Source organism: Odontomachus brunneus, unplaced genomic scaffold (genome assembly GCF_010583005.1).
Source record: "Odontomachus brunneus isolate Ranch 3 - 2012 unplaced genomic scaffold, Obru_v1 Obru_scaffold_069, whole genome shotgun sequence".
Classification (NCBI taxonomy): domain Eukaryota; kingdom Metazoa; phylum Arthropoda; class Insecta; order Hymenoptera; family Formicidae; genus Odontomachus; species Odontomachus brunneus.
Genome location: NW_022639519.1, coordinates 990,086 through 1,004,329, shown reverse-complemented (window position 1 = coordinate 1,004,329; position 14,244 = coordinate 990,086). Strand labels below are relative to the sequence as shown.

The 14,244-nt window shown below is 42.6% G+C and overlaps 1 protein-coding gene across 7 annotated transcripts in view; it reads left to right on the top strand.

Annotated features, from left to right (window-relative positions):
- Positions 1-14,244, top strand: part of LOC116846802 (calmodulin-binding transcription activator 2) — an 80,098-nt gene that overhangs the window by 3,259 nt on the left and 62,595 nt on the right. For 6 of the 7 annotated variants that reach the window (XM_032821103.1, XM_032821100.1, XM_032821102.1 and 3 more), the window contains 2 exons: positions 8,660-9,089; positions 11,228-11,525. In XM_032821103.1, the coding sequence (XP_032676994.1) occupies positions 8,865-9,089; positions 11,228-11,525 (523 nt within the window). In that variant the 5' untranslated portion in view covers positions 8,660-8,864. Of the gene's footprint in view, positions 1-4,022; positions 8,200-8,659; positions 9,090-11,227; positions 11,526-14,244 lie in introns of those variants that run through there. The other variant, XM_032821101.1, reaches the window with a different exon arrangement.

Here is a 14,244-nt window from a genome sequence, read left to right as displayed (position 1 = left end):
CGAATTGCGCTTATCGATTATAAATTCACGGTGGAATTCGCGAGATTAGATGGATCATTAATTGCGCGCGTCGCGTTGGCCATTCGTGCTCGCACGAAAGACAGAAGTGAGTTTCGAAACGCGCGTCGTCAACGATATCGGCACGATATCAGCGCGGTATATCAATGTACACCGTTTGTACGACGCCCTAGCAAGAGAACGGGTTTCGTTATCTGGACGAGCTCGTTCGTAATCAGCTGTTATCAAGAATGACAAGCCGCGCGTTGCTTGCCGCCTGGAATTCTGACGGCCCGTTCGAAAACGATAGTAACTACCTGCATAATTAGGGCCGTGCTTGAGAACATCAGTTTAGAGTACATCGCAGTTCCGCTAACTGTTTGGAAACTGACGTTCACTCTCGAATACGACTGACGCGCCGAGACTGATGCGCGCATATTGATTGCACGTAATTCCCGAATTTTCAGCTGTCTCGCAACCGAAATATCTCCCTGACGAGTCCTCATAACAGATTCCACAATCTCAAAACAAAACACACTTCTGAAATAAATGTAAAGAGGAAATTTTTCTAAAATAATATAGCTGATTGCACTAACGAGAAAAGTCTGGTGATAGTTAGCAAATTTGGTTCGGGCGTTTCAGTACAATATTTAATAATTAATTTCAAATATGTCAATGAAATAGTTAATCAAAATAGAAATCGAGTGTCTCGTAATAATTACAAAATACACTGAGAAAAGAAAATTTGAAAATTTATCTGCTACTTAAGAATTTATCTTTGTGAAATATGAAGTTTATTTCACACAAATAAATTTTATATCTCATAAATAAATCTTCAAATATTTTTTCTCAGTGTAATTAGTAAAACAAATTATTCATTTAGTTGAACCAATGAAATGTGGTTTGGTAAATAATACCAAATAATCTGATAATATGATTACTAAATGACTTGATTATTATTTAAATATTTGATCATTTCGTATGTTTATCACATATAATGTGGTATTATTGAACAATGTGATTTTATTTTATTATACAAATTGCTTGTCGATACATATCACATAAATTGGTATAACAGTAGCAACAAATATCAAACTTAGCTAAGAGTATTTGTTAATACTTATCAAATTATTTGACCACATCTCCTCCCCCTCTTTACATGTTTAGTTGAAACTATCTCACCAAAGCATCTGACAACAATTATCTAAGTTTGATGGTTATTACTTCTTTCTCGGTGCGCTTTTATGAGATAATTAAAGAAGCGCGAATGTCTGTCAAATGTGACTCGAAGTTCATTAAAAGTCGCCAGCGTTGAATTTACTTTCGGAGGATATTTTCCATCGGTTTATTTTAAATGAAATTCCTCAAGAAGCTCGAGCTAGGAAAAACATTATTTCCGAAATGATATTACCGAATTGCACGCTGCCAAAGTAAGCGCGCGGAGTTTTTTAAGCAATCGCCAGGAAGAAATGTTCGCCTTAGAGGCCGATGCTCGAGATACGATTGAGGGTTTCCTAGTCGACTTCTCAACGTTGCTTCAGCCCGTTGCTCGCATGCGTATTTTAACGCCGTTCCCTCCGATAAACGTCAAATCGCGACGATTGCCGAGGCGCGCGCAGTTTCGCTTTCGCGAAGACTACGCGAATATATGGGCGCATGTGAAGATCGATCGATCTAAACGCGTATACGTGACCGCCTTCTAGTCGCAATTTTCTAGTCAACGATACGAGGTTCGATACGCGTGCTATGGCAGTGCTATCGCCGTTCCAAAGAGTCCCACGGAAAGCCCGACGTGAGAGAACACGTGTCGCATTTAGTATTCTTCGACTCTATTCTTCTCACTCGCATCACGTTATTGGCAGGTTATATTTTATTCGTTTGTTTGATTTTACTCATCGGTTCCCCTCTGTCATTTGCGTCACTGTCGACCCGCACGTTAGATTTGATATTTTACACGGGGATTCTCTCCCCATAGAGTTGCAGAACGGGAAAAAAGTTCTGCATTATTTCTGCCGCGTTCCTGTGTAATCTAGATGAATTTATTCAACCACGTGTCTCATGCTTTCCTCTCTCGACGCGGCGTTTTCCTCGCAGTGTTTAAAAATCGTCCCCTTTGTTGTTGTTCCTTTTTTTTTAATAGCACACGGTTCAATTATCCCTAGCGTTAATTTGACCTAGAAAGCATGGTTTGCAGATTGTAAATTGGGAGATTACGCGCGAGACTTAAGCAGCGCAACGCTGCGGAGGATTAAATGTGACGAACGTAATGTACACAACGGGCATTAGCAAGTGCATTTAATTTCGCGGCGGCGGCGACGGCGGTGCCGCGCGACAGAAGGGCGTGTGCGCTCGAGGAAAAATACCACGGAATTCGTAAGAACGTCCCGTTCGACGCGTCGGCGATTCTAGGGCCGAGCCTCTAGTCAGAGCACGTTTCACATTTAATGAATATGAAAAGGCCGCGTAAATATCACTTAGTGCTTGCAGGAAAAACGTGCTTCGCCGCCGTTTCCACCACCGGCGTCCCATCCGTGCGCGAATCCGCAAGAAAAATTACAAAGAAGCGAAACGAAGAGAAACAGTAAAACATACTCGAGAATATTATGCAAATTTAAATTTACACTTCCATCTCTCGACCGAAGAGTCGAGCGTGCGCGAGAGATACTCTCACCTGCTCGCCGCCATTCGCGGGAAGAGATCAAACAGACTTATCGACTTATTTTCCGCCGAATATTCTCTCGAGGGCGTATTTTTATCGCGCCGCTGTCTCGCGGCTGCGAATCTCTCCGGCGTGCTCGCGATCGTTATGCAAATGAATACGCGAAATTCCGTAATCTCTGTATCGCAGTTTCCTCGATCGCGAGATTTGAGATTCAGGAGATCGACCTCGCAATCTGATCCAGGATTGTGTTACAGACTTCAATATTAAGTGAATTAATTACGTATTGCTTACATAATATATACATGATTTTTTTCTTATATGGACAATGTGAATGTTATGTGAATATTTGTAAATTACATTAAAATACAAAAAAGAATAAATCGTTAAACAGTATCGTTTCAAGTATTGATTAACGTAACACTTAAAAAGATTAAGTGCGTGAAACTTTTATCTTATTATGTGATAAATTGGTAGGTTTAACTCTAAATGTAAGAATGTAACCAGAGAATTCTCTGTGGACTCTAACTTGTTTAGGAAACAACGTTCATAAATTTAATCGGGATTCTCTGAAAGTTGAATGAAAACATAAACTTTCCTCCACTAATTGTCGATCAAGTTGTTCTTCAAACAATACGATTCAAACGGTACGACAATACGTTCTTCAAATAATATCCATAAATGGAAAAAAAATATTTGTTTATATTCATATGAAGTTTGTGATTTTAGTGGACAAACAAATGCGTTTTGGTTGAAGGACTCAAAATGTCTGTGGTCCTTATGATTCAAATTTGGTCCTAAGGACCAAAATTTCCTTCAATCAGAACGGGTCATTCGTTAAAAACAAAAATCCCTAACTTCATCTTAATACAACCGAACTACTTTCTCCGTATTGATCATCAATAGTCTACATTGATGTCATCTCATGCACAGTTGTCCACAAATGAATGTAGAATGTCAATTACGCATAAATGCCCGAGCTTGGCCCGGTCCGGATCTGGCAATCCATGAGCGTGGAAAAAGCGCAAAAGTTGGTGGCGGGCCGTACTCTCCTCCGGGCCGCTATAGCGAGATACAGCCAGGCATCTCTCCTCCGCGTGTGAATGCACCGACGACGCGACGGTTCTATTATTACTGCCGCACGTGCCGTTGTACCGGCAGATATCCGCTACGCGCGCGCGCCCGCTCGATACTGGGCTCTCTCCATACATGAATGGCCGCGATATTTACTCGCCTTTAACATTCCCCCTGCATATTTAATGCCTATTGAAGGCACGCCAAGCGAGTGACATTAATTCTTCCTAAAATATACACAGCGCGCATTTATCACGGATACGTGACGAGCCGCGCGTCATCGCGTCATCGCGCGTGGCACGCGTCGCCAGGACGCATCGGCGGATTATGTCGCAGGTCAGTTCGCGGATAAGGTGAAAGTGCCGGACACGTATCTAATCCTGAACATGCTTGCTTTGCTCTTCAAATACGGATAATTAAACTGTCAATATGGAATATATGTAGGAGAGAGTTGCCGAAATCGTACCTCATCGATCATAAACTTCACCTAATTTCTCTTCAAAAATTTGGAAAAAGTTTGAAACACGCACAAAATAAGATGTAATCTGAAAATCTTTTTGTTTATATTGCTCACTGCTCACTTATTATCATCGTTTATGTTCAACAATAATTAAGAAATTGATGAGATATGCTTTCAGCAACTATGCATTCGACATATGTATATATATTTTATATCAAAAATTGAAATATTCGCGCTTAAAGACTCCAAAAAAGTAAGGATGTCCAGGATTAGGTACGTTCCGAATCAAAATTTTGGTTCCACTTTCATCCTCGAAAGTCCACTTAACGCTTGCTTTGATACTATGAAGCCTAAATCAACTGCTTTTGAACCTACTTCACCCACTGACTTTGCCAAGAGGTCCTATTTAGAACCTACAAGTGGCATTTCATGCGTTTTCTGCCATTTAGAGGCGTCAAGTAGGACTTCAGTTTCCACGTGTATTACACATACACAGATCTTTCAGAATAAACAGATGTTAGAAAGTTCAAATCGAGAAAGTAGGGCTAAAATTTCGACTTGAGCAGGCATTGATATTTTTGTCTTGTTTGTGTGTATTTTGGAGATGATTCGACGTCTCATAAAGAAACACTCTAAAAGTGCTTTTTCATTGTTTGTGTACATGGTGTCGCACTACTTGCGACTATTTCGCGGCCGGGAAAAGGTCGGGCGTTAATATTAAGATCGCGAGACAAATGTTTCTCCCCCGTCGGGAAAACTTGCTGCTGTCTTATTGGTGATGTTCGCGTTTCGTCTCGACTCAGAAGTTGACAGCAACAAACAAACATATACACACATACACTCGTCTACTTAATAAATATAATATGATATAAAATATGAACCGCCGACTAGGTGAAGGAGTGAACTCGAGAAGTTTTTTATTTTTGAAACTCGCGCATACGCATACACACACTCGCGCACTGTCGAGAGTCTTTTTGCAAACCGCGACAAGAATTGTTACACACGGGAATTGGCAAGAGCGCGGGTCAAGCTTCTGTTTGCCGGGCCGGATCGACGTGACAATGGCGGCCAAGAAATGCATTTATGACAGTGCACGCCAACTTAAGTGGTTCCGCGGAGTCTGGGGAAATGAAAATCCTGCCCCCTCCTTTCTCGCGTTGTTTTTCGCGCGGGAACGCGGATAGTCACTTAAAACGAAAATATATCCCCGGAAATTCGCCGGGTGCGATTCATCGAGCACGGCGAATGGATGACGACGGGGATCTCGCGAAATTATTTTCCATCTCGCGATAGGTAACGAATCGATCCGCGAAACATTCCTCTCTCCGCCGCGAAGATTAGCCGAATGACATGCAAATCGCGGCTCATATTGCAGAATACGTGAAAGAACGCTCGCCGCATCTCTCCCGTCCAAGATCACTATCATAACGATGTCTGGAGTGGTTTCAAATACTCGGATGTCATTCATTTCTTATTCCGCGCGGTCGATTCATCACTAGGCAGAAGCAGCCGCGACAAATAGTACCGTAAGAACACGCGTCGCGTCTGAGAGCGTCCTTAAATAATTTATCGACTCTCATCGCGACACCGAGAGCTTCGTCGATGCCAATTTTGTCGCGATATAAGGTAAAGATACCAAAATGTCTGGACACTTATCTAACTCTAGCTATTTTTATATTTTTGGTCTTTAACTACGAATATTTTAACATAAAATTTAAATACGAATATTTTAACATAATCTTTAAATATGAAACTTTCAACATAGAATATATGTCGCAAGGTTGATAAATAATACAAATGTGTAAATATTTTAGAAATACACTAAAGACATTTCAAACAAGTAGGACATCTTTTAGATGTTTCTAAAGTGTTTCTTAAACATTTATGCTATATAGAATACATATAGGGTGTCCGATAATTCGCTACGCAGCCGCGATGTACAGATAGAACTCAACATAAAATTTCTCTACCATTTCGTAAACTATATTGTAATCATTCACCGATCGTCTTTGATTAATAACTCAAAATTTTACGTACTTGTTTGCGCAATGGTAAAGATATTTTGTGTTCAGTTTGACGAGTATATCCAATATATGTATATATACATATATATATTCTATGTTGAAAGTTTAAATACTCGTATTTAAAGACCAAAACAATAAGGATGTCCAGACATTGGTACTTTTACTTTGGGTAGTTGGACGGTTCTGATCTGCGCACATTTTCATCGTGATGACTCATCCTCGCTATTGTGTTTATTTTATTCGGTAACTTTGCAGATTCATCGTGAAGTCGAACGCTTAAAATTGCGAGTTAACAGCGCGGCGTGTTTCTCTTCTTTTTTTTCTTCTTTTTTCTCGAGCCAGCCGACCCCGAATGGCTGCTTCGGGAAGTTTTACCCTATAAAAGCGAGGTTGATCAAACAGCAGTGTTCCTTCGTAATCGGCCATCAGTTCCGCGGATTTTTATCTGTGCCAGTGTGTATCGCGAAGTGTCACGGACGCGGGCACAAATGGCTCCGAACAAAACTCATCCAATTTTAAACCGCGATCCTTTCGGGATCTCCCGCTGTTCTCCACTGGCGCATGGGATCTCGAAAACAAATCCCTCCATTCGAGTGGGCCGAGAAAACGAGAAAATCGCGCCGGACTTCAAATCGAGGCGACCGAATCTTCTAAGTTCCAACATAGATCGGGGTCGACGTAAAACATGTTTTGACCATCCCACACGATAATCGATCTATTTGTCGGTATATTTAAGGATATTTTAGGGTTATTCGGAATATAAATTAAATTATGTTACCCGTTGCCTAAAAAAAAAACAAGAAAATTATATAAAAAAATTTTTAAGTATTTTCACAAACACCAAGAATCGAATTTGTAATAGTAGCTTCAACTTAGATTTAAGTTTAAACTGTGTTCTAATGTGATTCCAATGGTAGTAAGACATCAAATGACGTATTTGATGAATTTAAACAAAGTTTAAGGTTCTGGTTTAAGATAGCTGAAAAATAATAAATTCTTTACACTTTTTTTTTTTAAGGAAATGAACGAAAGTAATAACCTAGGATTCCGACTAATTCCATTGTTTTAAGAATAAATAAATTATTAAAAAAGAAGTTCCGTCCATGTTTTATGTGCTGAGCACGATATCGTTGTGCAGCACATCTAAGTGTTGGCAACATTACAGCTCGTATGACAATCTGAAACAGATCTGAATCTGACCATAATCTGAGAAAATTTAATACTGTATTAAATTTGCTGGATGATGAAATTAAATCCTGTGGAAAATTTCCAAAATTTTTATGTACTAATAAATTTCATACAGATTTAAAATTTTTTGTCCCCGTTGTTTCAAATTATTACGCGAATTGTTGTCCACCAGTTAAAAGTATCTGTCCAACAAAAAATGGAATTTTTATTTTTTTAATAAAAAATAATTTTCTCTGCTTAAAATAATGATAAGTGGTATTGTCGAAACTCTCTATCGAAAATTTTACTGGAAATCGGAAAAAAATTCTCAAGAAATTCCTACTTTTCAACTATCTAAATTAGAATTTCCTCTTAAGTTTAAATCTAAGTTTAAATTACAATTGAAAAATCAAATTTATTTCCTTTCTTGCACGGGGTGATCCGTTAAGAGAATTAAAACTGACTTGAGGAAATTAGCGACTAGCCGTTAGACTAAATCCGTTCGTCAAGATCGACTGACCGGCTTTCTATCACACAGGAGCACCCACTCAGGCCGTTCCCGTGCGATGCGGGAAAAGGGGGGGCGCGTTAATATATCGGTTGTGCGGCGGGCGATCGTCTAAAAGCGGTCGGACTTCTCTGGACCCGGTCGCCTTACCTTTAAACCGCTCGCGCGTCTTTCCCCGTTACTTTGTCGCGGTGTGATGTCGTGGCCGACGGCGGTTTCTTGGAGAAGAGAGGCCGACAGTCGGGGCCGCTCGTACAGCCGTCGGCAGAAATAATCCCATCGATTCCGTCCGCCGGAAGAAGCCACGCTGGTACGCGCTTTCTACGTAAAGGCTTGTCCACAATACGCGGAGTGAGCTTGGCGCAAGTTAGAATAAAAAATAAAAATCATTTACTTCGCTCACGTCTACACTAAAAAAAATTATTTTAAAATTTGTTAAATTACTAACTCCCTTATATTACAAATATTCCTTTTAAATAAGAGAAGTACTTCCGGTGTAAGGGAGCTAAAGTATAATAAAGAGAGAAAGGAAGCGAAATAAATTCTTTTTATTTTCTACTCCAACTTATTCCGCGTATTGTAGACGAGCCTTAAGACCCCGCGCGGCGAGGCGAGCGTGCAGAGTCGCTCGGGGTCAGCGCTAGCGACGATGACGGTGGCAGCGGGGTCACGGCTTGGGAGCGGCAGGGCGGATGGTGCGGTAGGATCATCCTCTAAAACGACAGCTTTAATATTGCTCGGTGTTTGTGTGTGCATGTGTACGGGCATAGGAGGAGCAGGTGGCAGCGATCGGGTGGGACTTTTAAGAGCCGGAGGTCGTGCTGGAGAACGCGATTAACGTCGTCGTCGTCGTCGTCGACGACGAGGAGGAGACGAAGAGGGAGAAGACAGCTCTCTCTCCGTTCGCCACTCTCGGCCGCATCCGGCGAAAACAGACGGAGGCGAGAAGGTAACCGAAAACGGACGGAGGCGAGGATGAGGCAAGTGGTTGTGCTGGAGCCGGCGGGCAGCGTGCTGGTGATCAGGCAGACCTCGTTGGCCGGCGGGAACGCCAATTCTGGCAATCCCGGTGGCAACCCCAACGACAACCACGCCTTGGCTAATCATCACGCCGCCGTGTCCACCATCGCCTCCAGCGACCACAATCAGAACAGGATCGTCGTGGTGCGCTCGTCCTCGTCCACCTGCATGACCAGCTCGGTGAGAATCCCGATTGACCTTTGAGCGCGGATATAAGGGAGTGGGCGAATGGCGAGCAGTCCTCGAGATCGCTACGAGGATTGTTTTAGATTGTTCAACGCGTACCACCGCGTTCGCTTTTGTTCGTGTTTACTCTACGACTCCGTTATGATGTGGCTTCTGATTATGTGTTCTAACTAAGCCGGGAACCGGGCGAACTCCGAGCGTGCTATTGTTAGCGTTCAACTTCCGCGGAGGCTCGCGTTCTCCCAGGAAAAGTAAATCGCGGAGCGCGCTCTAGCTGCGGGATCAATCCGCAGTCCGAATAGCTGTTGAGGCGAGGGAGCATGCGATTTTGATTGCTCTACTAAAAATATGATCTCCTTATCGATCATCGGCTGCTCGCAGTGAACCCAAGATACCCGCGTCTTTCGTCAAGAAATTGCACACAGAAAAATGCATACTGCGTTCGGGTAAATGTTACCTGCTCAGATTATTTCATAAGCTAGTGTATCTGCAAATCTGTCGTAGACTTATTATAAGTCATGAAATTTACTTATAAAGTACATTCTGAGTTCTGGTAAGTTTAATATTTTAATCAAAAATATCAAATTAGATAGAAATATTCGATTAGAAATATTAAATCAAGAAGAAGAAACGATCAAATAAATTTAAAAAAAATTCGACTTGCTTACTATATGCACGGGGAGAAATTGATTAAATTAACCAAATAAATATGAGCGAGGCGAGAAATTTCGGTTGATGTCACAAGAATTTCAAGTTAACGAGGAAACTTGAACATAATTTTGTTAACTTCGACCGGAATTTTTGGTTCGTTCGTAAGTCATCAGAAATTTGACTATCCAACCAAACTTTTCTCCCGTGTTAAGTTGAATTAACTTTTTTTTTAAGTAGAATTCTATAACAAATTCATATTATTAAGAATTTTCAATATTTTTATAAAGAGAATCAATTTTTTTAAGTGTAATAAGCTCTTCCAAAATTTGCGTGATGAGTACATTTGAGGACTATCGTCAAGAAAATCCCTTGTTAAGAATAATGTGTGAAAAGAAGAGAGTAAACTGAGCTTTTCTTAGCAGCAGAATAATATTTTTTCTGTATGCACGAAAGCTGCGACGATATGTGCGCTTGTTTCGAATATACACGTGGCTGTCCGACGCGGGTCCGATTGCAGATCGGTTAATTCATTTTCAAACCGCGAATCATTAAATTGCTCCCGATTTAACTGGCCGCTTAAACGTAGGAGTCATATTAGGAAAGTTTCGCTAAAAACGTGTCGGCGGCGAAAGGTCAAATGATCGTTGAATGCGGGATCGGAGGTGTGAAAGATGGTACGAGAGAGAGAGATGTGTTTGCTCGCAATTTCTCTCTCTCTTTCTCTCTTTCTCTTTCTCACGTGTCTCGACGTAGGACAGATGTCTTCGGGGAATATCCCCGTTAGTCGCGCAACCAAGTACTTACAGAATAAAAGCTCGCCTTCCTAGCTTCAGCGCGAGGGGGAGGGAAAAAAGCACCGCTCGACTATATAGCTTCACAATACGAAACGAGACAACTTCAATTATAGCTGGGAATGGGTGGCAGGTGGTACCACGAGCCTCGCCTGCTCCAACGTAAAGGGTTAAAGAGGATAGATCGCTCCTCGTCGCGAAGGACGACCTCCGCCGCGCGCCGCTCGGTGTCGCGATCTGATGCAACGTTCGCGTCGATTTGAACGTTTTTGCCGGTGCTGTGTTATGTTCGCGGTCCGAGAGAGCCGCGCACGGAGCGGCGCAATTTTCCGGGATTTTTTTTAACGAACAGGCTCGTGCTTTCGAAAGCACGATGTAAAAGCGCGCTGAAGCACGTTGTTTAAAGCCTCCTTCGGTCGAGATATCGCTCAATCGAGTGGTATTTAATTCTTTCCTCTCTTTTTCCTCTCATTTTGTTTTGTTTTGCGTCTAGAGCCTTTTTAATTTCCAACAGTCGCTCTTGATTGCCCTGAATTTCTCGCGTCGGATAAAGCGAGAGACCGCTCACGTTATCTTCATTTGCCTCTCGCGTAACATTATCGCGCTTCCACGAGCTAGGCGGAATGATTGGAATTAGCCAGCCATCGACGAGATTCCGCGCTACACGATCGCTTTGTGTGCTGTTTGCAGGCCGACAATCACGCGTCGACCAACGGTAACGGTAACATCAACGTTAACGCGAACATCAACGGGAACCCCGGCGGCATTAGCTGCAGCAGCAAGACGTCGTCGAAGGTCGGGGTTGGCGGCGTTGCTTGCAAGCTGAACGAGAGAAACGATCACCTACGGAACGAGCACAAGAACCAGGACGGGGCCGTCAGCAACGAGACGAACGCAGCTGGATGCCGTCCAAGGACGAGCAAGGAAGCCGCTCACGAGAACGTCGTCGTCACCGACAGGAAGCTCGATGGCGCGGATCCCATCTCCGGTGAGTACTACTTCCGCCATTACTTACTCGGCGCCTTTGACAGGCCGAGCGATCGCTAAGTCGTAAATTATTTACGCGTGCATCTGCTCGGGAAGGGCTGACGTATGTGTACGTCCCCGTCACTGTCATCCCGATGACAAATGCCGAAGGTAGATTAATACGCCGGCACGAAGCAGAACAGATGTCGGTTTCGCGCTTTCGTAAGTTGGGAGGGAGATATTAGTGAAACGTATAGGGTGTTGAGAGAAAATAGGATCCAACTTATCGAGTAGAGTACTGACTGAACTGAGAAAAAAGCACTCGGTGAACATGAGTCGAAATATCGACCCTTTCAATGTTAGAAGCGACTTTTGCTTTTGATGTTGTAGAAAAGAGTTGCTGAATTCGTCCCGGTCTCTTCAAACGTACCTGAATTCCTTAAATGTCTGTAGCACACACAAAACAATAATTTGAGAGCTTTGTTTATATTTCCCATTGCTCATTCATTTTTCATCTTTTACCGTCAGATATTCAATAATAATTTAATAATAATCAAGAAATTGAGGTACGATTTAGGATTTTGGCAATACTCCCTTATATGATTTGCTCGCTTAAGCTGGAAACGATTTCATGCCTTCTGACATGCATGTTGACCGGCAGCTCAGTTCACTGCATAGATCATCCAGTGCACGATAGCGATTCATGCAGTGAGCTGAACTGCCGATCAACATGCATGTAAGAAGGCATGAAATCGTGCATCGTGTGATTTCAGCTTTATATTATTACATGCGGCGTGAAAAACAGGAGATGGTCTCATAATTTAACTGTATATCTGTGTAACACTGAACAGATATGTAATCCTAAGTCGCGCAAAGACAAATATCTAATCTTCTAAATTGAGGTAAGACGATAAGGTAATTTCTTGCTATGAATTGTGTGTAGAAATGGAAGGGGAACGTGTCGAACTTTGTAAACACGGCAATAAGAATGTTACGAGATAATCTTCTGTTTCCATGGCGCATGCGATACTACAAGCAAATCATGTGCATCATCAAAATCAAAAATTGCTTCTAATTCTGAAAGAGTTGTTTCGACTCGTGTTCACCAAATACTTTTTGCTCAATTTAATGAGTCTGTCATGCAAGTCTTGAATCCTTCCTCTTCAACAGTCTGCGTATACACGTATGAAATACGTACACTCTTTTTACTTAATGCGACCAATATCAATTAACTCCGATGGGGAGAAGCACGAGGGAGGAGATTGCGTTCGAGAGAAACGTCAGAAAGTTCCTCGCGATTTCAGGCAAACAGAAACATAATGCAATTTCGCGTAAATGGAAGTATGAGCCTTATTGCATATCAGCGTCAACATTGTCGTGGCGGAGTTGTTGCGATTGTTGCGTCGTTACGAAAAGTTTTCAGGCTCGCCTGTCTGGGACAGCTTTAAGTAGTTCTCGAAAATTATGGCTCTCTCGCACGAGAGAAAGAGAGTTAACAGGGAAGAATTAGTCCCGCGCGTTCGGACTTGAAAATCGCAATGAAGTTTAAAACAAACGCCAGCGTTTTAAAGCGAAAACCGTTACATTACCGCACCGGGAGTGGCACCGGAACGACAGAGACACAGAGAGAAAGAGAGAGAGAGAGAGAGAGAGAGGGAGAGGGAAAGAGAAAGAGAGAGCTGACCAAAGTTTCCACTCATCACGATGGAAACGGAAACTGCAAACTGCACTCGAGTTTCACGGAATGACTTCGGGGCCCGTAAACCACGCGATTAGCAGCGGGCGGCTGTATGAGGCACGATAAACTATCGGTCCTGCAAGTTTTACAGTTTGTAGCTTCCCGTGTAAATTGGCTAAGAAGCGCTGGCTGCTCCTTGCCGCCATTAACGCCCGGATAATTGAGTGAGATAAGAATGAGAACGACTTCACGAGGAGATCCGTATGGAGAGATCGAACTCGAACGAAGGAACACGATGTGAAGCAACCAAGGAGGAATCGGAGATTTGAGCACTGTAAACGGAGCTAACGGATTATCGAGCATGTAACCAGAGTCTTATCCAAACTCTGAGATATCCTGTTCTATTCGCGGCTCCTTTCATCGCTCGATCTCGATATCCTCTTCCTATCCTCGGAGATTTCCTGACACATTTCCTGCTCTTCAAATTTCCAAATCGGTAAATATTTCAAATCCTCCCCGAGGATTTGACGCTTCGGAATGAAGCTTCGAATGTCGGAGATCTCTCGAACATGGGAGGACTTGATTGACGTCTCGAGTAAATTTATCCACACAATTAACGTGTCGCGATGATAACATCGTTTTTCCCTGTTATCATCGTTCTTTCCTGCACAGCCGAATGGCCGCGTTTTCTTTCTCTTTTTTTTTTTCCCAGCGCGCCAAATTGTTTCGTGCAGTCGCAAATGAATTTAACTGTCGTTGCATATCGGAAAACGGCGGCCCGCGTATTGCACTACTGCTGCACGTTGATCCCGGATAATACGCGATGTCGATACGATATTTTTTGCACGACGCTCCCGCCGCGCACCGGAAGCCTCGCCATTAAAAACAAAATGTAGTAACCGATGCAGAAAGCAAATATCCACAATTCTCACCGGCGGAATTATTCTTTTTTCCTCCAGAGAGAAAGAGAGAAAGAAAGAGATACAGAGAGAGAGAGAGAGAGAGAGAGAGAGAGAGAGAGAGAGAGAGAGAGAGAGAGAGAGAGAGAGAGAGAGAGAGAGAG